The sequence below is a fragment of the Bombina bombina genome, chromosome 7 (genome assembly GCF_027579735.1).
Source record: "Bombina bombina isolate aBomBom1 chromosome 7, aBomBom1.pri, whole genome shotgun sequence".
Lineage (NCBI taxonomy): Eukaryota > Metazoa > Chordata > Amphibia > Anura > Bombinatoridae > Bombina > Bombina bombina.
Window position 1 is genome coordinate 297,186,302 of NC_069505.1, and position 26,433 is coordinate 297,212,734.

General features: G+C 43.3%; 1 protein-coding gene across 5 annotated transcripts in view; it reads right to left on the reverse strand.

Moving 5' to 3' along the window:
* The window catches only part of SETD5 (SET domain containing 5), a 408,248-nt gene that overhangs the window by 193,800 nt on the left and 188,015 nt on the right, over nt 1-26,433 (reverse strand). For all 5 annotated transcript variants that reach the window (XM_053720870.1, XM_053720868.1, XM_053720869.1 and 2 more), the window contains 4 exons: nt 8,454-8,696; nt 7,441-7,589; nt 217-334; nt 3-112 (listed from right to left, as the gene is read on the reverse strand). In XM_053720870.1, coding sequence (XP_053576845.1) covers nt 3-112; nt 217-334; nt 7,441-7,589; nt 8,454-8,696 — 620 coding nt within the window. The remainder of the gene's footprint in view (nt 1-2; nt 113-216; nt 335-7,440; nt 7,590-8,453; nt 8,697-26,433) is intronic.

Genomic DNA, 26,433 nt, shown 5'->3' on the forward strand with positions numbered 1-26,433 from the left:
ACCAGTTACTGTAATCAAAATCAAAGGCAATAGTGACCTCAGCATCCTTCGCAATAGCAGCAATGGAATATATACAAAGATGGACCATTCCTTCAGAAATCATGTGTCGAACCTAAAACACAGGTTATTTACATGTGAAACTCCCCACTAAAGGTATAAAAAAAAACAGTGTGTTACGCAGAGTAATAGAAAAATATGAGACAACGCTTAATTTACCTCTGCATTGGGAGTACACGACCGTCTTATAAACCGTGCATCATTGCCAAAAGTCCTTGCATCCACACACATCTCTAAACCGTTGAATTTGGAGTAGAACAGCACAAATGGGTATGGTCTGAGGAAATCATTAAAAAATACCTCTTATTAACAAAAGCAAATTACTCTTTAGTATAAAAACAAGCAGCTGCACGCGAAAACAATGCTTTCATAAAAAGTAAATACTGTTAAAACATTTAGAAAATAAGTAAACATTGAGATGAACACTTAGAAAAAATAGAATAGAATCTTGACTCCAATTAAAGTGCGAATGGCTCCTAAATGTAATACAATTCTATTGATCTCTGCACTGTGGTGTCACAGACTATAGCTAAATGTGTCAAAAATAACTCGCAATGTACCGGCAAGTACTACATTTACAATAACTGAACATAGATTTTATAATCTATTCCATAACATATTTTTCATTCTGCAAGGCTTTTAGTGACAATGTAATATTACCTATATATACCTAAATTGTACAAATACTACTTATTATATTTCAAGGCGTTAGAAAGTTAGTCAGTAGTGTCATATGAATTTCAGGTATGTGTTAAGGGTGATATAAAACAGCCAGATTAAATAGTCAAAGTACTACTTTCCTCAGACACATTAAAAGACAATCATTTAAAATGAATGTAAACTTACAACAATTAGTGCCCGTTTTTTAAAAATACAATAAAAAACAGAATTTATGCTTACCTGATAAATTACTTTCTCCAACGGTGTGTCCGGTCCACGGCGTCATCCTTACTTGTGGGATATTCTCTTCCCCAACAGGAAATGGCAAAGAGTCCCAGCAAAGCTGGTCACATGATCCCTCCTAGGCTCCGCCCACCCCAGTCATTCGACCGACGGACAGGAGGAAATATATATAGGAGAAACCATATGATACCGTGGTGACTGTAGTTAGAGAAAATAATTCATCAGACCTGATTAAAAAACCAGGGCGGGCCGTGGACCGGACACACCGTTGGAGAAAGTAATTTATCAGGTAAGCATAAATTGGTGTGTCCGGTCCACGGCGTCATCCTTACTTGTGGGAACCAATACCAAAGCTTTAGGACACGGATGAAGGGAGGGAGCAAATCAGGTCACCTAAACGGAAGGCACCACAGCTTGCAAAACCTTTCTCCCAAAAATAGCCTCCGAAGAAGCAAAAGTATCAAAATTGTAAAATTTGGCAAAAGTGTGCAGTGAAGACCAAGTCGCTGCCTTACATATCTGGTCAACAGAAGCCTCGTTCTTGAAGGCCCATGTGGAAGCCACAGCCCTAGTGGAGTGAGCTGTGATTCTTTCAGGAGGCTGCCGTCCGGCAGTCTCATAAGCCAAACGGATAATGCTTTTAAGCCAAAAGGAAAGAGAGGTAGAAGTCGCTTTTTGACCTCTCCTTTTACCAGAATAAACAACAAACAAGGAAGATGTTTGTCTGAAATCTTTAGTAGCCTCTAAATAGAATTTTAGAGCACGGACTACGTCCAAATTGTGTAACAAACGTTCCTTCTTTGAAACTGGATTCGGACACAAAGAAGGTACAACTATCTCCTGGTTAATATTTTTGTTAGAAACAACTTTCGGAAGAAAACCAGGCTTAGTACGCAAAACCACCTTATCTGCATGGAACACCAGATAGGATGGAGAACACTGCAGAGCAGATAACTCTGAAACTCTTCTAGCAGAAGAAATTGCAACCAAAAACAAAACTTTCCAAGATAGTAACTTAATATCTACGGAATGTAAAGGTTCAAACGGAACCCCTTGAAGAACTGAAAGAACTAGATTTAGACTCCAGGGAGGAGTCAAAGGTCTGTAAACAGGCTTGATCCTAACCAGAGCCTGAACAAATGCTTGAACAACAAAACAGATAAAGCAGAGATCTGTCCCTTTAGAGAACTTGCAGATAATCCTTTCTCCAAACCTTCTTGTAGAAAGGATAGAATCTTAGGAATTTTTATCTTGTTCCATGGAAATCCTTTGGATTCACACCAACAGATATATTTTTTCCATATTTTATGGTAAATTTTTCTAGTTACAGGCTTTCTAGCCTGAATCAGAGTATCTATTACAGAATCTGAAAACCCACGCTTTGATAAAATCAAGCGTTCAATCTCCAAGCCGTCAGTTGGAGGGAAACCAGATTCGGATGTTCGAATGGACCTTGAACAAGAAGGTCCTGTCTCAAAGGTAGCTTCCATGGTGGAGCCGATGACATTCACCAGGTCTGCATACCAAGTCCTGCGTGGCCACGCAGGAGCTATCAAGATCACCGAGGCCCTCTCCTGATTGATCCTGGCTACCAGCCTGGGAATGAGAGGAAACGGTGGAAATACATAAGCTAGGTTGAAGGTCCAAGGTGCTACTAGTGCATCTACTAGAGTCGCCTTGGGATCCCTGGATCTGGACCCGTAGCAAGGAACCTTGAAGTTCTGACGAGACGCCATCAGATCCATGTCTGGAATGCCCCATAATTGAGTTATTTGGGCAAAGATTTCCGGATGGAGTTCCCACTCCCCCGGATGGAATGTCTGACGACTCAGAAAATCCGCTTCCCAATTTTCCACTCCTGGGATGTGGATCGCAGACAAGTGGCAGGAGTGATCCTCCGCCCATTGAATTATCTTGGTCACTTCTTTCATCGCCAGGGAACTCCTTGTTCCCCCCTGATGATTGATATATGCAACGGTCGTCATGTTGTCTGATTGAAACCTTATGAATTTGGCCTTTGCTAGTTGAGGCCAAGCTCTGAGAGCATTGAATATCGCTCTCAGTTCCAGAATGTTTATCGGGAGAAGAGACTCTTCCCGAGACCATAGACCCTGAGCTTTCAGGGATTCCCAGACCGCGCCCCAGCCCACTAGACTGGCGTCGGTCGTGACAATGACCCACTCTGGTCTGCGGAAGCTCATTCCCTGTGACAGATTGTCCAGGGTCAGCCACCAACGAAGTGAATCTCTGGTCTTTTGATCTACTTGAATCATCGGAGACAAGTCTGTATGATCCCCATTCCACTGTCTGAGCATGCACAGTTGTAATGGTCTTAGATGAATTCGTGCAAAAGGAACTATGTCCATTGTTGCAACCATCAATCCTATTACTTCCATGCACTGCGCTATGGAAGGACGAGGAACAGAATGAAGTACTTGACAAGAGCTTAGAAGTTTTGATTTTCTGACCTCTGTCAGAAAAATCCTCATTTCTAAGGAATCTATTATTGTTCCCAAGAAGGGAACTCTTGTTGACGGGGACAGAGAACTTTTTTCTTTGTTCACCTTCCATCCGTGAGATCTGAGAAAGGCTAGGACTATGTCCGTATGAGCCTTTGCTTTTGACAGGGACGACGCTTGAATTAGGATGTCGTCCAAGTAAGGTACTACTGCAATGCCCCTTGGTCTTAGAACCGCTAGAAGGGACCCTAGTACCTTTGTGAAAATCCTTGGAGCAGTGGCTAATCCGAATGGAAGTGCCACAAACTGGTAATTCTTGTCCAGAAAAGCGAACTTTAGGAACTGATGATGTTCCTTGTGGATAGGAATATGTAGGTACGCATCCTTTAAATCCACAGTAGTCATAAATTGACTTTCCTGGATGGTGGGTAGGATCGTTCGAATAGTTTCCATTTTGAACGATGGTACCCTGAGAAATTTGTTTAGGATCTTCAGATCCAAAATTGGTCTGAATGTTCCCTCTTTTTTGGGAACTACGAACAGATTGGAATAAAATCCCATTCCTTGTTCTCTTATTGGAACTGGATGTATCACTCCCATCTTTAGCAGGTCTTCTACACAATGTAAGAATGCCTGTCTCTTTATTTGGTTTGAGGATAAGTGAGACCTGTGGAACCTTCCCCTTGGGGGTATTTCCTTGAATTCCAGGAGATAACCTTGAGAAACTATTTCTAGCGCCCAAGGATCCTGAACATCTCTTGCCCAAGCCTGAGCAAAGAGAGAGAGTCTGCCCCCCACTAGATCCGGTCCCGGATCGGGGGCTATCCCTTCATGCTGTTTTGGTAGCAGTGGTAGGCTTCTTGGCCTGCTTACCCTTGTTCCAGCCTTGCATTGGTTTCCAGGCTGGTTTGGGTTGTGAAGTATTACCCTCTTGCTTAGAGGATGCAGAATTAGAGGCTGGTCCGTTTCTGCGAAAGGGACGAAAATTAGGCTTATTTTTAGCCTTAAAAGACCTATCCTGTGGGAGGGCGTGGCCCTTTCTCCCAGTGATGTCTGAAATAATCTCTTTCAAATCTGGTCCAAATAATGTTTTACCTTTGAAAGGAATGTTAAGCAATTTTGTCTTGGAAGACACATCCGCTGACCAAGACTTAAGCCAAAGCGCTCTGCGCGCCACGATAGCAAACCCTGAATTTTTCGCCGCTTATTTAGCTAATTGCAAAGAGGCATCTAAAACAAAAGTTAGCCAATTTAAGTGCGTGAACTCTGTCCATAACCTCCTCATATGAAGATTCTCTACTGAGCGACTTTTCTAGTTCCTCGAACCAGAAACACGCTGCCGTAGTGACAGGAACAATGCATGAAATTGGTTGTAGAAGGTAACCTTGCTGTACAAAAATCTTTTTAAGCAAACCCTCTAATTTTTTATCCATAGGATCTTTGAAAGCACAACTATCTTCGATAGGAATAGTAGTGCATTTGTTTAGAGTAGAAACCGCCCCCTCGACCTTGGGGACTGTCTGCCATAAGTCCTTTCTGGGGTCGACTATAGGAAAAAATTTCTTAAATATAGGGGGGGGAACAAAAGGTATGCCGGGCTTTTCCCACTCTTTATTTACTATGTCCGCCACCCGCTTGGGTATAGGAAAAGCGTCGGGGGGCACCGGAACCTCTAGGAACTTGTCCATCTTACATAATTTCTCTGGAATGACCAAATTGTCACAATCATCCAGAGTAGATAATACCTCCTTAAGCAGTGCGCGGAGATGTTCTAATTTAAATTTAAATGTCACAACATCAGGTTCAGCTTGATGAGAAATTTTTCCTGAATCTGAAATTTCTCCCTCAGACAAAACCTCCCTCATGGCCCCTTCAGATTGGTGTGAGGGTATGACAGAACAATTATCATCAGCGTCCTCTTGCTCTTCAGTGTTTAAAACAGAGCAATCGCGCTTTCTCTGATAAGTAGGCATTTTGGATAAAAGATTTGCTATGGAGTTATCCATTACAGCCGTTAATTGTTGCATGGTAATAAGTATTGGCGCACTAGATGTACTAGGGGCCTCCTGCATGGGCAAAACTGGTGTAGACACAGTAGGAGATGATGTAGTATCATGTTTACTCCCCTCATTTGAGGAATCATCTTGGGCAATATCATTATTTGTGGAAGTACTGTCCTTACTTTGTTTGGACGCTATGGCACAATTATCACATAAATTTAAATGGGGAGACACATTGGCTTTCATACATATAGAACATAGCTTATCTGAAGGTACAGACATGTTAAACAGGCTTAAACTTGTCAACAATGCACAAAAAAACGTTTTAAAATAAAACCGTTACTGTCACTTTAAATTTCAAACAGAAAACACTTTATTACTGAATATGTGAAAAAGTATGAAGGAATTGTTCAAAAATTACCAAATTTTCACCACAGTGTCTTAGAGCCTTAAAAGTATTGCACACCAAAATTCAGAGCTTTAACCCTTAAAATAACGGAACCGGAGCCGTTTTTCAATTTAACCCCTATACAGTCCCAGATACGGTCTTTGCTAAGACCCAACCAAGCCCTGAGGGGAATACGATACCAAATGACGCCTTCTAAAAGCTTTTTCAGAGATTCTTAGATCCTCACACATGCATCTGCATGCCCTGCTCTCAAAAAACAACTGCGCATTAATGGTGCGAAAATGAGGCTCAGTCTATGACTAGAAAGGCCCCCTGACTGAAAAAGGTGTCCAATACAGTGCCTGCCGTTTTATAAACGTTCCCCAAGATTATAAATGTCAATAGTTAGCCTAAATTTGAATAATATGCACAAATAAAGCAATCGATTTAGCCCATAAAAATGTCTACCAGTTTTTTAGCCCATAATAAGCCCTTTATTCTGTTTGTTTTTGACTAAGAAAATGGCTTACCGGTCCCCATGAGGGGAAATGCTCTGCTGGGTGAATCCTCTTGCACTTCCTGTTGGGGAGGAGTAATATCCCAGAAGTAATGATGACCCGTGGACTGATCACACTTAACAGAAGAAATGACAGCCTTCCAGCATTACACAGTCTTGTTAGAAATATGGCTAGTCATACCTTAAGCAGAAAAGTCTGCTAACTGTTTCCCCCAACTGAAGTTACTTCATCTCAACAGTCCTATGTGGAAACAGCAATCGATTTTAGTTACTGTCTGCTAAAATCATCTTCCTCTTACAAACAGAAATCTTCATCCTTTTCTGTTTCAGAGTAAATAGTACATACCAGCACTATTTTAAAATAACAAACACTTGATAGAAGAATAAAAACTACATTTAAACACCAAAAAACTCTTAACCATCTCCGTGGAGATGTTGCCTGTGCAACGGCAAAGAGAATGACTGGGGTGGGTGGAGCCTAGGAGGGATCATGTGACCAGCTTTGCTGGGACTCTTTGCCATTTCCTGTTGGGGAAGAGAATATCCCACAAGTAAGGATGACGCCGTGGACCGGACACACCAATGTTGGAGAAACAGGGGCATTTTCATTGATTAAAGTTTACATTGCACTGTTTTTGTAGAAATACTTACCTTTTACTTCTCCAAATCCGGAACGCTGATCCCCTGCATGCTTCTTCCTACTGTACTTACACAGCAATGACGAAACCAGCTTCCTCCAATCACAGCAGGGCATCAAAAGATGGACACCAAGATTGGAGGAAGCCGGTTTCGTAATTTCTGACGTACAGAGGAACTGAGGCGGGGGATCGGCGATACGGCTTTGGAGAAGTAAAAGGTAAGTATTTTTACAAATACGGTGCAATGTAAACTTTCGTCAATTAAAGTGCCCGTTTTTAATATGAATTTTTAAAAGCCGGGCACTAAGTGCTGAAAGTTAACATTCACTTTAAGTTGACAGTCACAATTCCTAATTGGTTTAATTTCTATGCCACTGAAAGCTATTATAAATGTAGAGACCATTAACAGAATATTTCAAAAACCCTAAGAAATTACATTTTAAAAATGTAGTTCTAAGTTTAGTTCACAATAGCTTACTTTTTGAAGAAGTGCCCATTGACCTCAAATTGTTGCCTCAGCATGACTTTCCCACGGTATTCTATTACAAGAGAGTTTGCAGCTAGGTCCCTCGATGCCCGCAAGATCTTGCGATGTTTCTGCACACGAGTGACTCTTCCAAGCTGCAACTGTAAGTAAAGACAAACGATTACAAGCTTAATCTTAAGGGACATCTCATCTAAAACACTTTAAAAGGTTGCTCCTATGCCACATGCATTAAACAATTATACAGTTTACTTTAATATATTTGCATCATAAATATGAAAGAGAAAAATGGAAACACGTTGAAAATTTCTTTTGCCTAATGTTAAATTTATAATAAATACAGCTGTATAAATTGTGCCAAGTACAATTCTTACAGCTCTATTGGTGCAGTGGTCATGCCTTTGAAAGCCTTATAAAATGTATTTTCAGTAACGGAATATCCTTTTTTCAACAGCAAACCATTTTGAAATGCCTTCTTTTAGATGGAAGGACGCACTCCCACGTCCCTTTATATTGCTAGACCTTTTTAACAAGGCAACATTAAAGGGACATAAAACAAGTTGGGATAGAGACAAAATATAATATGTACTTACTTTACCTGCAAATGTATACTGCAGCGCCTCGCCATTAACCCTTTCTTTTAAGTTTATAATTTGTAAAGCTCTAACTCCCCACACACATTTCCTTCTATGGCTGTATCGATATCTATTGCTGTTTTGGTAGAATGCAAAAGTGCATAGGGATTATCTGCTGGAGCATGCCTAGAAGCTGTGAACTGAGTTGAAATACAATGGCTGTGTCTAAACAATGATAAAAGGGCTGGAGCAGACTGCTCCAGACATGGCTATTTAAGTATTTTTGAAAAATATTTTAAAATACTTGCCAGCAATTTTTAAACATTTTTTTTATGCAAACTATTTTTAACTAAATTAGCCATTTTAGGATATGCACAGATCTCAACATGTTTTATGGCACTTTAACAGGGCTTGGAATGGTAGTCAGTCTACCTGCATCTGAGAGCCAACAACTGTGTTGTTACAGGCCAGATCGGTCTTCTTAATAGCTTCTGGGTGTCCTCCTTTGCCTATTAATTCTTTGATAGACCGAACTTGTCTCTCAAGCAAGCTCTGAACATCTGCACTGTACTGGTTGGTAAAGGCCTCTTCGTACTGGTCGGTCCAAAGTCGGATGCGATTCTCCCAGCCCTCTGCTGTATTCTCATCTAAGCTATTAACATCTGAAGTTGAATTCTGTAAAAGCAGATATTTAACCAACTGTAACATTAAACAGCATAGTGAACTCCAAAACAGCACAGGATGTAAACAGAATGTTAAAACAGTTAACCATAAAGAGGAAATATTATGCTCTTTAAAAAGACAATACCAAGTATTTTTTTCCTGTACATTTATTACAGTATTCATTAAAGCAATATAATTTTAAATCTAAGCAGCTTTTTGTGGAAAACATTAAATATCTCAATAACTTTCTTCCCTGAATAGTCCACCCCCCTGTGAAGTAGTTTATAAAATTGACAAGCTAGGTAGTTATTTATAGCCAAGACATCGGAAGAAATGGACAGCAACTGGGTACCAACAAGAGGAGGAAGAATGGTTGTCGGCTGAGGGATGATGCAAGTTAAATACTGAAAGGGTATATATCTAGTATTTTTTTTCTTTAACCTTCATAAATGAGCTGCTCTGTCCATCAATTTCTGCTATTTTAATTTTGTGCTGACAAAAACAAATTATGCTTACCAGATAATTTCCTTTCCTTCTGTATGAGGAGAGTCCACAGCTTCATTCCTTACTTGCGGGAATACAGAACCTGACCACCAGGAGGAGGCAAAGATACCCCAGCCAAATGCTTAAATACCTCCCCCACTTCCCTCATCCCCCAGTCATTCTGCCGAGGGAAAAAGGAACAGTAGAAGAAATATCAGGGTATAAAAGGTGCAAGAAGAACAAAACCAAATTTAAGTCCACCCATCGGAGAATTCGGGCGGGGTCGTGGACTCTAATACGGAAGCAAAGGAAAATATCTAGTAAGCATAATTTATGTTTTCCTTCTTAATATAAGGAAAGTCCACGGCTTCATTGCTTGTGGGAAACATATACCCAAGCTCTAGAGGACACTGAATGAAAAACTGGAAGGTGGACCCTGTTCTGAGGGCACCACAGCCTGCAAAACCCTTTCTCCCAAACGCTGCTTCTGATGAAGCCAAAGTGTCAAATATGTTAAATCTTGGGGGGGAGTTAGGAAGAACGGTAGTCTCCCAGCAATCTAAGCCATGGAGGCCTCATTCTCAAAAGACCCAAGAGGAAACACAGCTCTAGTTGAATGAGCCTTAATCCTCTGAGACGGCTTGTGTCCCGCTGACTCAACTAAACGAATAATGCTCCTCAACCAGAAAAACAAAAAAGTGGATAAAGCTTCCTGCCCCTTATGCTTCCCAGAATAGACACAAACAAGGAAAAAGTCTGACAAAACACCCTTGTAGCCAGAAGATAGAACTTCAAGGCCCGAATCACATCCAAGTTATGAAATACCCACTCCTTCGAACAGAAAGGATTAAGACTCATTGATGTTGCGATATGAAAACAACCATAGAAGAAAACTTACAATGCCAGGCAGCCAGACAGAATTTTTTTTTTTTAAGTCAACACCATGCATAAGCCCAAACGGAGCCTTCTGCAAAACTTAGAACAAGATGTAAACGCCAAGCAGGAGTACTAGAACTAAACACAGGCCTGATCTAGTCAAAGCCTGATAAGAACCAGGAGCTTTAGCTGACCACAAGCTCACTAAATTTTAAGGTCAGCCAAATAAGCCACAACACCAAGAACCAGCACATGAGGGTGAATTCAAACTCTCGACCTCTGGTTTCCCAGATAGGTATGCTAACCCCTAAGCTATACCAGAGGTATCCAAAGAATGGACATCTGGAGCCTCTCTAGCAGTAAAACAGATTGGGCCGAAAACTGTCCCCTAAGGGAGCTAACAGAAAAGGCCCTTCTCCAGAGCATCCTGGAAAAAGGAAAAGATCCTGGAAAACCTGGCCTTATGCCAGGGGAATCCCCACTCTTCATATCAGAAGAAGTAGGTCCTGCACCCCTCATGATATGTGCAACGATACACCGGCTTAAGAGCTAAAACGAGCGTATCTACAATCCTTTCAGAAAAAACTCTCATGACTAAGACTAAGCGCTCACAAGGACCCCGTCTCAGCAGATCCCTGTAACAAGTTGCACAGAGGCAAAGCCCCTAAACTGTGATACAATTCGTAGATATAAACGGAGCAAACCGTCTCACAGACGCCTGCTCCTGCTAGGATCGAACCCTCCACAACAACAGTGAAATGGACGGAAAAAAAGGTTAAAAAGAAAACCTCTAAGGAATGCTAGATCTCTAGCATATTCTGGATAAAAAGGCTGGAGCCCCACCTGGGTTCAAACTGACCTGCTACAGAAGCGGCGGAGCCAACACTGACGCCTTGAAATCTTGATCGTCTTCCCCATCAGATACAAACATTTGAGCAGGGAATGATTATTGTAGGGGACATCCGATCCTGAAGAATACGCTCAGAGAGGGTCACTGGCAATGAGCCGAAGTGGGTCTCCGCCCAACATCAAACAGGAGACAGACCCCCCCCCCCCCCCGATTAGCAGGAGGAACTCTCCTTCTCCAAAAGAAGATCCTCAAAAGAAGATCTCCCCACTGAGAGGTCCCAACTGGTATGAACCCAGAAGATTAAATCCTCCAAGCAGAATGCTCACTGAGGAACCAAGGAATAATAGGCGTTCTACAAATACCTGATAATAATAATAATAATAATAACTTCCAATCCACTAACCTCCCTAGGACACTCTCTCCCCACAGACAAGGAAGTGACAAAGTCAAAACCACCCCGGAAGAGCTTAAGAGAAAAAAAAAATCAGAACCGGGAGATCTGAACGGAACACTGAGATTGATTTCCCCAACCGGTATTCCATGTAAATCTTTTAAGACAGATACACCAACTCCATGCCAAAGACTCGGCCACGGTTGTGTAAATCACTCTCCACCCCCACGTCAACGAAGATCTGAAGGGGGACTGGAGGGCATAACCCGATTGGTAAATTTTGCTCATGAAAAAAACCTGTCCATAAGACAAAAACAGCATCCAAGATCCACCCTGGTGTCTACACCAGCAACTCCGGTCTAGATCCAACTCTGAGGATCGAAAAGACACGAGAAAAACCCAAAAGGTCTATTAGCAGGCGAAGGTGAGAAACCCATAAAAGCCTAGCCCCGGGAACTACTGTAAAATCTGTAAGCAGGATACTGCCACTTTAACCCCCAGATCCCAAGAAGGAAAAAAAAAATGCTTACCTGATAATTTTCTTTTCTTCTGATGGAAAGAGTCCACAGCTGCATTCATTACTTTTGGGAAATAAGAACCGGGCCACCAGGAGGAGGCAAAGACACCGCAGCCAAAGACTTTAATACTCCTCCCACTTCCCTCATCCCCCAGTAATTCTGCCAAGGAACAGTAGAAGAAACATCAGGGTGAAAGGTGCAAGAAGAATAAAATAAGGATGCCCCACATAAAATTATGGGTGGGGAGCTGTGGACTCTCTCCATCAGAAGAAAAGAAAATTAGCAGGTAAGCATAATTTATGTTTTCTTCTTGAATGGAAAGAGTCCACAGCTGCATTCATTACTTTTGGGAAAACAATACCCAAGCTATAGAGGACATTGAATGCCAAAACGGGAGGGTACAATAGGCGGCCCATTCTGAGGGCACCAAGCCAAAGAAAACCAACCCATCCCAAACCCTGCTTCTTTGGAGCCGGGCAGAAAAATAAGAGTGAAAAAAGGCCCCCAAGGACACACACTCATAGAACTTCCGAAAGCCCAACCAGAGATCTCAAGCAGACTCACTGAACCAACACTCCTCCAAAAGGACCGTCGCCCCGTAGGCAATCCCACACTCCTTGTACTAATACAAATACCCAAAAAGAAGAGGATAAGAGAGCCAACAGTATACCCAAAAGATATAAAGATCCTCTAAAGGAACAATCTCCTGTAAACAAGAAGAGCCCAAAAATCGTACAGAAGCATCGAAAATGACAGCTGAAAACCAAGTCCTCAACATCGAAACTCAGAAAAAAAACTGAGTAATGAAGATACGGTAGGAAACCCAGTGAAAAATGCCTGAGTCCAGAAACTCACCATCCTTGGTAAAAATCTGAGACATCCACAAGGAAAACTGCCAACAAAGCAAATACCAAATTGCCCACCCTCCCACACAGAGGGCCCCCACCAGGCAAACTAAGGCGCCGGACTAACCAAAAGTCCACTGCCCCCCCCCCCCCAAAGACCTGCGGACGAACAACAGGTCTCAGATCGTACCCCCAACCGGACCAACCCAAGCAACGGCAGATCTGAAGAAGGGGAACAAGGTAACCTAAGACCGACCCACAAAATGCGAGAGAGTAGACACAGCTACTCTAATCTAGAGACACTCGAGAGGGCACGAGATCCAACGAAAACTCATGAGCCAACCAACTAAAGTCAACGTAGGGCCATAGCCCAGTTAGGAAAGAACAACAGAAGTCGACCATTGTCCGAACTGAAGAAAAACATCCAGTTCAATCTCCCACAAACCGGAGACCTCCCACAAAGGAACTACACCTCCGAAGAGAGGAGAGAAAGATAGGGAACCCCCAGAAATGAGAGCATCGAAAGACACCTGCCCAAGGAACAGGAATGTCAAGGAAGAAACCAGCAGAAAACAAGGTTGCTCCACTGGAGATCACAGAAGAGTCCCTCAGTGAAAAAACACCATCGAGTCAGCGCGCCTATCAGGCGCAGAAATAAAACCTTGCCACAGCAACCGTCCCCCTGTCAGGCCGGAACTGTCACAGACAAGGGACAAGAGGCGGTTGACCCCAGGGAACCGCATCTACCCGGCTCCTAGAAAAGCTGGCCCAAAGAAACAGCCAGAACAAGGACGAAGGTCGAGGAACCCAAAACGCTGAAACTCCCAGGTCCGACCTAAGATCTTACAACCGGAAAATCCAGATAAGCCCCCCGGTCCCACAAATGTTTAAACTAAAACATCATGCAGGAACAGGAATCCCTGGTCCGCGAGACCGACAGGCCTCCCAGGGAACATCCGGACGAAGCCGGATAACAAGAGCAAGAGCTCTGCAAGTCCCATTCAAAAGGGAAGAGACCCCCCTCACAGAGGACCAATGCTCTAAAAGTAGCAAAGAACTCCCAAGGATGTCTAAAGATGCGAGAGTAAATAGTCAACCAGGCGACATGAACACGAATGTGCTTGAACAGCGCGGCTAATCCCCTAACAGGGAATCAGGCGCCACCTCGTAAAACCACCTGAAGGAAGGCTGAACACACCTCACCGTGGATCGAAACTGTAACCCGACAGGTTACCACAATGCCGAGCACCTTCTGAGTATAGCATTCTGATCTAGCCTTCCAGCTAGTCACGAACCCCAGAAACGAGGGGACAGAGAGGACAAGCTACCCACAGAACACTGGAGGACTCTACACCCCTCAGGAGAAACTAGAGGGCAGAATATGTGGTTGTGGATGCCACTTGAGTAGCAATCCCTAAACCACATGAGAAAAGTCATTAGGACCTCTAGAAACTAGACAGAAAATAAAACATTCCCAGCACCAGGAAGAACCCCAGAAACTGAGTCGCCAGACTACACTGTCAGATGTCCTGAAGAGTAACAAAATAATTCCCAAAGGGAATCCAGATCTCCGAAGGTGACCCATCCCCAGGGAGAAACAGAGATAGTCCAAAGAAGGTCACAAAACCAAAAGACCCCCAACGGAACAAGTCCTAAAAGGACAAATTCCAAAGACTCCAAAAGGCTAAAAACCACCCTGACGGGCTGACAAAGAGGTGCTAAGGCCTCTATTCTTCACACCATGTGGAAGTAATAATCCAGCTCCCCAAAAAGCGGGAAAAAATTATCTAAATCATCGGGGGAACTATCACCCCGAACAGAAATCTATCAGCTTCCACCAGAAGTCTCAAACAATCTCGACCATCAAAGTCGATAGTACCAAAAATCCCATGTGACAAAACGTCTTTCTAAGAAGAGTTTCTATAACAACCCAGAACTCTAAAAAAACATAATTTATGCTTACCTGATAAATTTATTTCTCTTGTAGTGTATCCAGTCCACGGATCATCCATTACTTATGGGATATTAACTCCTCCCCAACAGGAAGTGCAAGAGGATTCACCCAGCAGAGCTGCTACATAGCTCCTCCCCTAACTGCCATTACCAGTCATTCGACCGAAAACATGCAGAGAAAGGAAAACCATAGGGTGCAGTGGTGACTGTAGTTTAATGGAAAAATTACCTACCTTAAAGTGACAGGGCGGGCCGTGGACTGGATACACTACAAGAGAAATAAATTTATCAGGTAAGCATAAATTATGTTTTCTCTTGTTAAGTGTATCCAGTCCACGGATCATCCATTACTTATGGGATACCAATACCAAAGCTAAAGTACACGGATGACGGGAGGGACAGGCAGGCTCTTTATACGGAAGGAACCACTGCCTGAAGAACCTTTCTCCCAAAAACAGCCTCCGAAGAAGCAAAAGTGTCAAATTTGTAAAATTTGGAAAAAGTATGAAGAGAAGACCAAGTTGCAGCCTTGCAAATCTGTTCAACAGAAGCCTCATTCTTAAAGGCCCAAGTGGAAGCCACAGCTCTAGTAGAATGTGCTGTAATTCTTTCAGGAGGCTGCTGTCCAGCAGTCTCATAGGCTAACCGTATTATGCTACGAAGCCAAAAGGAGAGAGAGGTAGCCGAAGCTTTTTGACCTCTCCTCTGACCAGAATAAACGACAAACAGGGAAGACGTTTGTCGAAAATCCTTAGTTGCCTGTAGATAAAATTTCAGGGCACGGACTACATCTAGATTGTGTAGCAGACGTTCCTTCTTCGAAGGAGGATTAGGACACAAAGATGGAACCACAATCTCTTGATTGATATTCCTGTTAGTGACCACCTTAGGTAGGAACCCAGGTTTAGTACGCAGAACTACCTTGTCTGAATGAAAAATCAGATAAGGAGAATCACAATGTAAGGCAGATAACTCAGACTCTTCGAGCCGAGGAAATCGCCATTAAAAACAGAACTTTCCAAGATAACAACTTGATATCAATGGAATGAAGGGGTTCAAACGGAACCCCCTGTAAAACATTAAGAACTAAGTTCAAACTCCATGGTGGAGCAACAGTTTTAAACACAGGCTTGATCCTAGCTAAAGCCTGACAAAAAGCTTGAACGTCTGGAACTTCTGACAGACGTTTCTGTAAAAGAATGGACAGAGCTGAAATCTGTCCCTTTAAGGAACTAGCGGATAAACCCTTTTCTAAACCTTCTTGTAGAAAAGACAATATCCTCGGAATCCTAACCTTACTCCATGAGTAACTCTTGGATTCGCACCAATATAAGTATTTGCGCCATATCTTATGGTAAATCTTTCTGGTAACAGGCTTCCTAGCCTGTATTAAGGTATCAATAACTGACTCAGAAAAACCACGTTTTTAAAAAATCAAGCGTTCAATTTCCACGCAGTCAGCTTCAGAGAAATTAGATTTTGATTTTTGAAGGGACCCTGGATCAGAAGGTCCTGTTTCAGAGGTAGCGACCAAGGTGGACAGGATGACATGTCCACTAGATCTGCATACCAAGTCCTGCGTGGCCATGCAGGCGCTATTAGAATCACTAATGCTCTCTCCTGTTTGATTCTGGCAATCAATCGAGGAAGCATCGGGAAGGGTGGAAACACATAAGCCATCCCGAAGGTCCAAGGTGCTGTCAAAGCATCTATCAGAACCGCTCCCGGATCCCTGGATCTGGACCCGTAACGAGGAAGCTTGGCGTTCTGTCGAGACGCCATGAGATCTATCTCTGGTTTGCCCCAACGTCGAAGTATTTGGGCAAAGACCTCCGGATGAAGTTCCCACTCCCCCGGATGAAAAGTCTGACGACTTAAGAAATCCGCCTCCCAGTTCTCCACTCCCGGGATGTGGATTGCTGACAGGTGGCAAGAGTGAGACTCTGCCCAGCGAATTATCTTTGATACTTCCATCATTGCTAGGGAGCTTCTTGTCCCTCCCTGATGGTTGATGTAAGCTACAGTCGTGATGTTGTCCGACTGAAACCTGATGAACCCCCGAGTTGTTAACTGGGGCCAAGCCAGAAGGGCATTGAGAACTGCTCTCAATTCCAGAATGTTTATTGGTAGGAGACTCTCCTCCTGATTCCATTGTCCCTGAGCCTTCAGAGAATTCCAGACAGCGCCCCAACCTAGTAGGCTGGCGTCTGTTGTTACAATTGTCCAGTCCGGCCTGCTGAATGGCATCCCCCTGGACAGATGTGGCCGAGAAAGCCACCATAGAAGAGAATTTCTGGTCTCTTGATCCAGATTCAGAGAAGGGGACAAGTCTGAGTAATCCCCATTCCACTGACTTAGCATGCACAATTGCAGCGGTCTGAGATGTAGGCGTGCAAAGGGTACTATGTCCATTGCTGCTACCATTAAGCCGATCACCTCCATGCATTGAGCTACTGACGGGTGTTGAATGGAATGAAGGACACGGCATGCATTTTGAAGCTTTGTTAACCTGTCTTCTGTCAGGTAAATCTTCATTTCTACAGAATCTATAAGAGTCCCCAAGAAGGGAACTCTTGTGAGTGGAAAGAGAGAACTCTTCTTTTCGTTCACCTTCCATCCATGCGACCTTAGAAATGACAGTACTAACTCTGTATGAGACTTGGCAGTTTGAAAGCTTGAAGCTTGTATCAGAATGTCGTCTAGGTACGGAGCTACCGCAATTCCTCGCGGTCTTAGTACCGCCAGAAGAGCACCCAGAACCTTTGTGAAGATTCTCGGAGCCGTAGCCAATACGAATGGAAGAGCTACAAACTGGTAATGCCTGTCTAGAAAGGCAAACCTTAGATACCGGTAATGATCTTTGTGAATCGGTATGTGAAGGTAAGCATCCTTTAAATCCACTGTGGTCATGTACTGACCCTTTTGGATCATGGGTAAAATTGTCCGAATAGTTTCCATTTTGAACGATGGAACTCTTAGGAATTTGTTTAGGATCTTTAAATCCAAGATTGGCCTGAAAGTTCCCTCTTTTTTGGGAACCACAAACAGATTTGAGTAAAACCCTTGTCCTTGTTCCGACCGCGGAACCGGATGGATCACTCCCATTAATAAAAGATCTTGTACGCAGCGTAGAAACGCCTCTTTCTTTATTTGGTTTGTTGACAACCTTGACAGATGAAATCTCCCTCTTGGGGGAGAGAATTTGAAGTCTAGAAGGTATCCCTGAGATATGATCTCTAACGCCCAGGGATCCTGGACATCTCTTGCCCAAGCCTGCGCGAAGAGAGAAAGTCTGCCCCCCACTAGATCCGTTCCCGGATCGGGGGCCCTCGATTCATGCTGTCTTAGGGGCAGCAGCAGGTTTCCTGGCCTGCTTGCCCTTGTTCCAGGACTGGTTAGGTCTCCAGCCTTGTCTGTAGCGAGCAACAGCTCCTTCCTGTTTTGGTGCAGAGGAAGTTGATGCTGCTCCTGCTTTGAAATTACAAAAGGAACGAAAATTAGACTGTCTAGCCTTAGGTTTGGCTCTGTCTTGAGGCAGGGCATGGCCTTTACCTCCTGTAATGTCAGCGATAATTTCTTTCAACCCGGGCCCGAATAAGGTCTGCCCTTTGAAAGGTATATTAAGCAATTTAGATTTAGAAGTAACGTCAGCTGACCAGGATTTTAGCCACAGTGCTCTGCGTGCCTGAATGGCGAATCCGGAATTCTTAGCCGTAAGTTTAGTTAAATGTACTACGGCATCTGAAATAAATGAGTTAGCTAACTTAAGGGCTTTAAGCTTGTGTGTAATCTCATCTAATGGAGCTGATTCAAGTGTCTCTTCCAGAGACTCAAACCAAAATGCTGCTGCAGCCGTGACAGGCGCAATGCATGCAAGAGGTTGCAATATAAAACCTTGTTGAACAAACATTTTCTTAAGGTAACCCTCTAACTTTTTATCCATTGGATCTGAAAAGGCACAGCTATCCTCCACCGGGATAGTGGTACGCTTAGCTAAAGTAGAAACTGCTCCCTCCACCTTAGGGACCGTTTGCCATAAGTCCCGTGTGGTGGCGTCTATTGGAAACATCTTTCTAAATATCGGAGGGGGTGAAAACGGCACACCGGGTCTATCCCACTCCTTAGTAACAATTTCAGTAAGTCTCTTAGGTATAGGAAAAACGTCAGTACTCGCCGGTACCGCAAAATATTTATCCAACCTACACATTTTCTCTGGTATTGCAACTGTGTTACAATCATTCAGAGCCGCTAACACCTCCCCTAGTAATACACGGAGGTTTTCCAGCTTAAATTTAAAATTTGAAATATCTGAATCCAGTTTGTTTGGATCAGAACCGTCACCCGCAGAATGAAGCTCTCCGTCCTCATGTTCTGCAAATTGTGACGCAGTGTCTGACATGGCCCTAATATTATCAGCGCACTCTGTTCTCACCCCAGAGTGATCACGCTTACCTCTTAGTTCTGGTAATTTAGCCAAAACTTCAGTCATAACAGTAGCCATATCCTGTAATGTGATTTGTAATGGCCGCCCAGATGTACTCGGCGCTACAATATCACGCACCTCCCGAGCGGGAGATGCAGGTACTGACACGTGAGGCGAGTTAGTCGGCATAACTCTCCCCTCGTTGTTTGGTGAAATATGTTCAATTTGTACAGATTGACTTTTATTTAAAGTAGCATCAATACAGTTAGTACATAAATTTCTATTGGGCTCCACTTTGGCTTTAGCACATATAGCACAGATATCTTCCTCTGAATCAGACATGTTTAACACACTAGCAAATAAACTAGCAACTTGGAAATACTTTTCAAATAATTTACTATAATATGAAAACGTACTGTGCCTATAAGAAGCACAGAAAAAGTTATGACAGTTGAAAATTAATAAACTGAAAAGTTATAGCATCAAATCTTTGTAAAAAAACACAATTTTAGCAAAGGATTGCTCCCATTAGCAAAGGATAACTAACCCTGATAGCAGAAAAAAAATACAGAAATAAACGTTTTTTTTATCACAGTCAACTACAATCTCACAGCTCTGCTGTGAGTGATTACCTCCCTCAAAACAAGTTTTGAAGACCCCTGAGTTCTGTAGAGATGAACCGGATCATGCAGGGAAGACAATAAACTTCTGACTGAATTTTTTGATGCGTAGCAAAAGCACCAAAAAAGGTCCCTCCCCCTCACACATAACAGTGAGAGAGATCAGTAAACTGTCATAAATTAAATAAAACGACTGCCAAGTGGGAAAAAAAAAAGTGCCCAAAACATTTTTTCACCCAGTACCTCAGAAAATTAAACGATTTTACATGCCAGCAAAAAAGTTTAACATTAATAAATTGAGTGTTATTAAAAAGCCTGTTGCTAGTCCCTGCAAATTAGGCTAAAGTTTTATGCATACAGTAAAATTCCAGTGAAGTGCCATTCCCCAGAATACTGAAGTGTAAAATATACATACATGACAGCCTGATACCAGTTGCTGCTACTGCATTTAAGGCTGAGTTTACATTATATCGGTATGGCAGAATTTTCTCATCAATTCCATTGTCAGAAAATAATAAGCTGCTACATACCTCTTTGCAGATTAATCTGCCCGCTGTCCCCTGATCTGAAGTTTACCTCTCCTCAGATAGCCGAGAAACAGCAATATGATCTTAACTACTCCGGCTAAAATCATAGAAAAACTCAGGTAGATTCTTCTTCAAATTCTACCAGAGAAGGAATAACACACTCCGGTGCTATTATAAAATAACAAACTTTTGATTGAAGGTAGGAAACTAAGTATAATCACCACAGTCCTCTCACACATCCTATCTATTTGTTGGGTGCAAGAGAATGACTGGTAATGGCAGTTAGGGGAGGAGCTATGTAGCAGCTCTGCTGGGTGAATCCTCTTGCACTTCCTGTTGGGGAGGAGTTAATATCCCATAAGTAATGGATGATCCGTGGACTGGATACACTTAACAAGAGAAACAAACACTATCCGGAACGGAATAGCAAAGTAAAAGAAAACAGGTCCTGCCTGTCATACGACACAATCCCCCATAGAGCTCGGAACTGGGATACTAAATAAACAATAAAACAAAAAGTAAGACGACAACAAGGAATAGGATCCCAGCCTCCCCTCGTCTAGTTAAGATCATTATTAGATTTAGAGGACTGAGATTTAACTGACTAATCAGTACTGGGAACTTCTAACATCGCCAAAACCTCTCTCAGGAGTAAACGCAGGCTTGCCAATCTAAATGCTAAGCCCTCCACAGTTGGAGGACCCAAGTCAGCAGACTCCAACCCTGAAGGTTCTCCCTCTGAATCTAAAAAAAATAGTTATTTTACACGAATGTCCGTGAACAGGAGATCCTGGATTACCCCTTCGCTTACACGTAGCAGGAATAGGCAACATCGCTAAGGCCGTAGAGATGGCCATGCGGAACTGTGTAGTAACCTCTGGTGAAAACAAACCCCTTACAGGCCAAGGAGGATTGGCACTTTGGAAAACTGCATATGTAGGAACAGAATCTAGGGAACACACCTCACTGGACGTAGAATCCTCAGATGCGGATGTCTCAATGGTCTCTAACTTCTCAACACTGGTTGAAGAGAACACCCTTTTGTGGCATACGGAAAATAAATGAGAGGGCTGGATTACCCGGGCCTCCTCACAATATACACAGGTATCAAATTCTGATTTGGATGGACCCCCCTCTAAAATATCAGAATCCTTCATAATTGGTCTATATCAAATTATAGAAAAGGAAAAAACAACTAGCACCTTATACCCCCACAATGGCTGGGGCACTCACCATCTCCTATGACCCAGACAGATAGAGAAGATGCTCCTCTCTGCAGAAACCTGGGCAGGAATCGGAAGCGTGGAAAAAAACATGACCACTCCCAGTCACATGGTGCTCATGCAGGATCTGGCCCTGCTAAGGAAAAAGCTTGCCATCTTAATATAAAGAAACTGTGAAGTCTTCAAAATGAAAATAACCTGTATGTTCCGTATCAGCCTAAGAGTCCAAACGTTCTTACACATAAGCAGTTGAAATCACATAATATGATTCAATAATCCCCCTCAAGAGATATTTAACCCTTGATTCCATAAAGATAAATGAGTCCCACTATGACCCTGTCTTCTATTGTTAACATGTGTGTAAAATAATGAAACAATCTTACCAGAATCTATGCCGTAGAACAGTGACACGGTCCTTCAAGTTTGACAGATTGTAGCAGCGCTTCTGACATGGACTTGAGTGAAGAAAGCAGGCAGCGAAACTCGTCAATGCTGATTGCTTAAGGAGCTGTTAATATGAGTCTGGATGGTTTCACAGAAAGACTATCACTGCATCTCCAGACTCCAACTTTCATTAATGTTCTCACTGAAAGGTTGACAAGACTACTTAAAACGCCAGTCCCATCTCCTCCATAAGGAACTACTCCGAAATCTGACACTTCTCTGCCAACCTCCTGTGACAAAAGGCAAAGAATAACTGGGGGATGAGGGAAGTGGGGGAGGTATTAAAGCCTTTGGCTGGGTGTCTTTGCCTCCTCTTGGTGGCCAGGTTCTGTATTCCCACAAGTAAGCCGTGGACTCTCCTCATATTAAGAAGGAAAGAGCCATTTCTGCTTATGCACTTATGCTCTTTCTGCAACAGCCCTTTGCAACAAGTTAGCATACAGGAATATAAAAGCCATAAAAGAGTAATATACACATATCTAAGATTTATGTCATGCATAAATATAACTAACTTCTTTCATAAATACTGTGGATCAACCTACAGAATGGTTATTTTATTTTTATTTTGTTACCACTATAATTTAAGAACCCAGTTTTTGCAAATGTGGTGTTGTTTAAGGTCCTTAAAGGGGCAGTTAACCCATCAAATAATGTTATATAATTCTGCACATAGTGCAGAATTATACAACATTAGCTTACCGTCATGTTTCTAAAGCAAAGGGTTATATAGATATTTTGCAACGAAAACAGAATGCCGCTCCTGGCTCTACTGTTTTCTTCTCCTAAGTGCATCTCGGGCATGCTGTCAAGTCACAGTGCTCCTGATCGCGCTATTAAACTCAATGTAGCTAGCTCCCGCTCTGATCTTGTCTGGTAGCGGGAGCGAGCTACATTGAGTTTAATAGTGTGATCAAGCCGGCTGTGATTAGACAGCGTGTCCAGATGCGCTTAGGAGAAGAAAACATACCCGCTCAGTAGAGTCAGGAGCGGCGTTCTGTTTTCATGCAAAAACATAATTTATGCTTACCTGATAAATTCCTTTCTTCTGTAGTGTGATCAGTCCACGGGTCATCATTACTTCTGGGATATTACTCCTCCCCAACAGGAAGTGCAAGAGGATTCACCCAGCAGAGCTGCATATAGCTCCTCCCCTCTACGTCACTCCCAGTCATTCGACCAAGGACCAACGAGAAAGGAAAAGCCAAGGGTGAAGTGGTGACTGGAGTATAAATTAAAAAATATTTACCTGCCTTAAAAACAGGGCGGGCCGTGGACTGATCACACTACAGAAGAAAGGAATTTATCAGGTAAGCATAAATTATGTTTTCTTCTGTTAAGTGTGATCAGTCCACGGGTCATCATTACTTCTGGGATACCAATACCAAAGCAAAAGTACACGGATGACGGGAGGGATAGGCAGGCTCTTTATACAGAAGGAACCACTGCCTGAAGAACCTTTCTCCCAAAAATAGCCTCCGAAGAAGCAAAAGTGTCAAATTTGTAAAATTTGGAAAAAGTATGAAGCGAAGACCAAGTTGCAGCCTTGCAAATCTGCTCAACAGAGGCCTCATTCTTGAAGGCCCAAGTGGAAGCCACAGCTCTAGTAGAATGAGCTGTAATTCTTTCAGGAGGCTGCTGTCCAGCAGTCTCATAAGCTAAACGAATTATGCTACGAAGCCAAAAAGAAAGAGGTAGCAGAAGCTTTTTGACCTCTCCTCTGCCCAGAGTAAACGACAAACAGAGAAGACGTTTGTCGAAATTCCTTAGTTGCCTGTAAGTAAAATTTTAGAGCACGGACTACATCCAGGTTGTGCAGTAGACGTTCCTTCTTCGAAGAAGGATTTGGGCACAAAGAAGGAACAACAATCTCTTGATTGATATTCCTGTTAGTAACTACCTTAGGTAAGAACCCAGGTTTAGTACGCAGAACTACCTTATCCGAATGAAAAATCAAATAAGGAGAATCACAATGTAAGGCTGATAATTCAGAGACTCTTCGAGCCGAGGAAATAGCCATTAAAAATAGAACTTTCCAAGATAACAACTTTATATCAATGGAATGAAGGGGTTCAAACGGAACGCCCTGTAAAACATTAAGAACAAGGTTTAAACTCCATGGTGGAGCAACAGTTTTAAACACAGGCTTAATCCTGGCCAAAGCCTGACAAAAAGCCTGGACGTCAGGAACTTCTGACAGACGTTTGTGTAACAGGATGGACAGATCTCAGCTCTGTCCCTTTAATGAACTAGCAGATAAACCCTTTTCTAAACCTTCTTGTAGAAAAGACAATATCCTAGGAATCCTAACCTTACTCCAAGAGTAACCTTTGGATTCACACCAATATAGGTATTTACGCCATATCTTATGGTAAATCTTTCTGGTAACAGGCTTCCTAGCCTGTATTAAGGTATCAATAACTGACTCAGAAAACCCACGTCTTGATAAAATCAAGCGTTCAATTTCCAAGCAGTCAGCTTCAGAGAAGTTAGATTTTGATGTTTGAAGGGACCCTGTATCAGAAGGTCCTGTTTCAGAGGTAGAGACCAAGGTGGACAGGATGACATGTCCACCAGGTCTGCATACCAAGTCCTGCGTGGCCACGCAGGTGCTATTAGAATCACTGATGCTCTCTCTTGTTTGATTCTGGCAATCAATCGAGGAAGCATCGGGAAGGGTGGAAACACGTAAGCCATCCTGAAGTCCCAAGGTGCTGTCAGGGCATCTATCAGGACTGCTCCTGGATCCCTGGATCTGGACCCGTAACGAGGAAGCTTGGCGTTCTGTCGCGACGCCATGAGATCTCTGGTTTGCCCCAACGTCGAAGTATTTGGGCAAAGACCTCCGGATGAAGTTCCCACTCCCCCGGATGAAAAGTCTGACGACTTAAGAAATCCGCCTCCCAGTTCTCCACTCCCGGGATGTGGATTGCTGACAGGTGGCAAGAGTGAGACTCTGCCCAGCAAATTATCTTTGATACTTCCATCATAGCTAGGGAGCTTCTTGTCCCTCCCTGATGGTTGATGTAAGCTACAGTCGTGATGTTGTCCGACTGAAACCTGATGAACCCCCGAGTTGTCAACTGGGGCCAAGCCAGGAGGGCATTGAGAACTGCTCTCAATTCCAGAATGTTTATTGGCAGGAGACTCTCCTCCTGACTCCATTGTCCCTGAGCCTTCAGAGAATTCCAGACGGCACCCCAACCTAGAAGGCTGGCGTCTGTTGTTACAATTGTCCAGTCTGGTCTGCTGAATGGCATCCCCCTGGACAGATGTGGCCGAGAAAGCCACCATAGAAGAGAATTTCTGGTCTCTTGATCCAGATTCAGAGAAGGGGATAAGTCTGAGTAATCCCCATTCCACTGACTTAGCATGCACAGTTGCAGTGGTCTGAGGTGTAAGCGTGCAAAGGGTACTATGTCCATTGCCGCTACCATTAAGCCGATTACCTCCATGCATTGAGCCACTGACGGGTGTTGAATGGAATGAAGGGTGCGGCAAGCACTTTGAAGTCTTGTTAGCCTGTCCTCTGTCAGGTAAATCTTCATTTCTACAGAATCTATAAGAGTCCCCAGGAAAGGAACTCTTGTGAGTGGAACGAGTGAACTTTTCTTTTCGTTCACCTTCCATCCATGTGACCTTAGAAATGCCAGTACTAACTCTGTATGAGACTTGGCAGTTTGAAAGCTTGAAGCTTGTATCAGAATGTCGTCTAGGTATGGAGCTACCGAGATTCCCCGCGGTCTTAGTACCGCCAGAAGAGCACCCAGAACCCTTGTGAAGATTCTTGGAGCTGTAGCCAATCCGAATGGAAGAGCCACAAACTGGTAATGCCTGTCTAGGAAGGCAAACCTTAGGTACCGGTAATGATCTTTGTGAATCGGTATGTGAAGGTAAGCATCTTTTAAATCTACAGTGGTCATGTACTGACCCTCTTGGATCATAGGTAAAATTGTCCGAATAGTCTCCATTTTGAACGATGGAACTCTTAGGAATTTGTTTAGGATCTTTAAGTCCAGGATTGGTCTGAAAGTTCCCTCTTTTTTGGGAACCACAAACAGATTTGAGTAAAACCCCTGTCCCTGTTCCGATCGTGGAACTGGATGGATTACTCCCATTAACAAGAGCTCTTGTACGCAGCGTAGAAACGCCTCTTTCTTTGTCTGGATTGTTGACAACCTTGACAGATGAAATCTCTCTCTTGGAGGAGAGTATTTGAAGTCCAGAAGGTATCCCTGAGATATTATCTCTAGCGCCCAGGGATCCTGGACATCTCTTGCCCAAGCCTGGGCGAAGAGAGAAAGTCTGCCCCCCACTAGATCCGATCCCGGATCGGGGGCCCTCAATTCATGCTGTTTTAGGGGCAGCAGCAGGTTTCCTGGTCTGCTTGCCCTTGTTCCAGGACTGGTTAGGTTTCCAGCCTTGTCTGTAGCGAGCAACCGCTCCTTCCTGTTTTGGTGCAGAGGAAGTTGATGCTGCTCCTGCTTTGAAATTACGAAAGGAACGAAAATTAGACTGTCTAGCCTTAGCTTTGGCTTTGTCCTGAGGCAGGGCATGGCCTTTACCTCCTGTAATGTCAGCGATAATCTCTTTCAACCC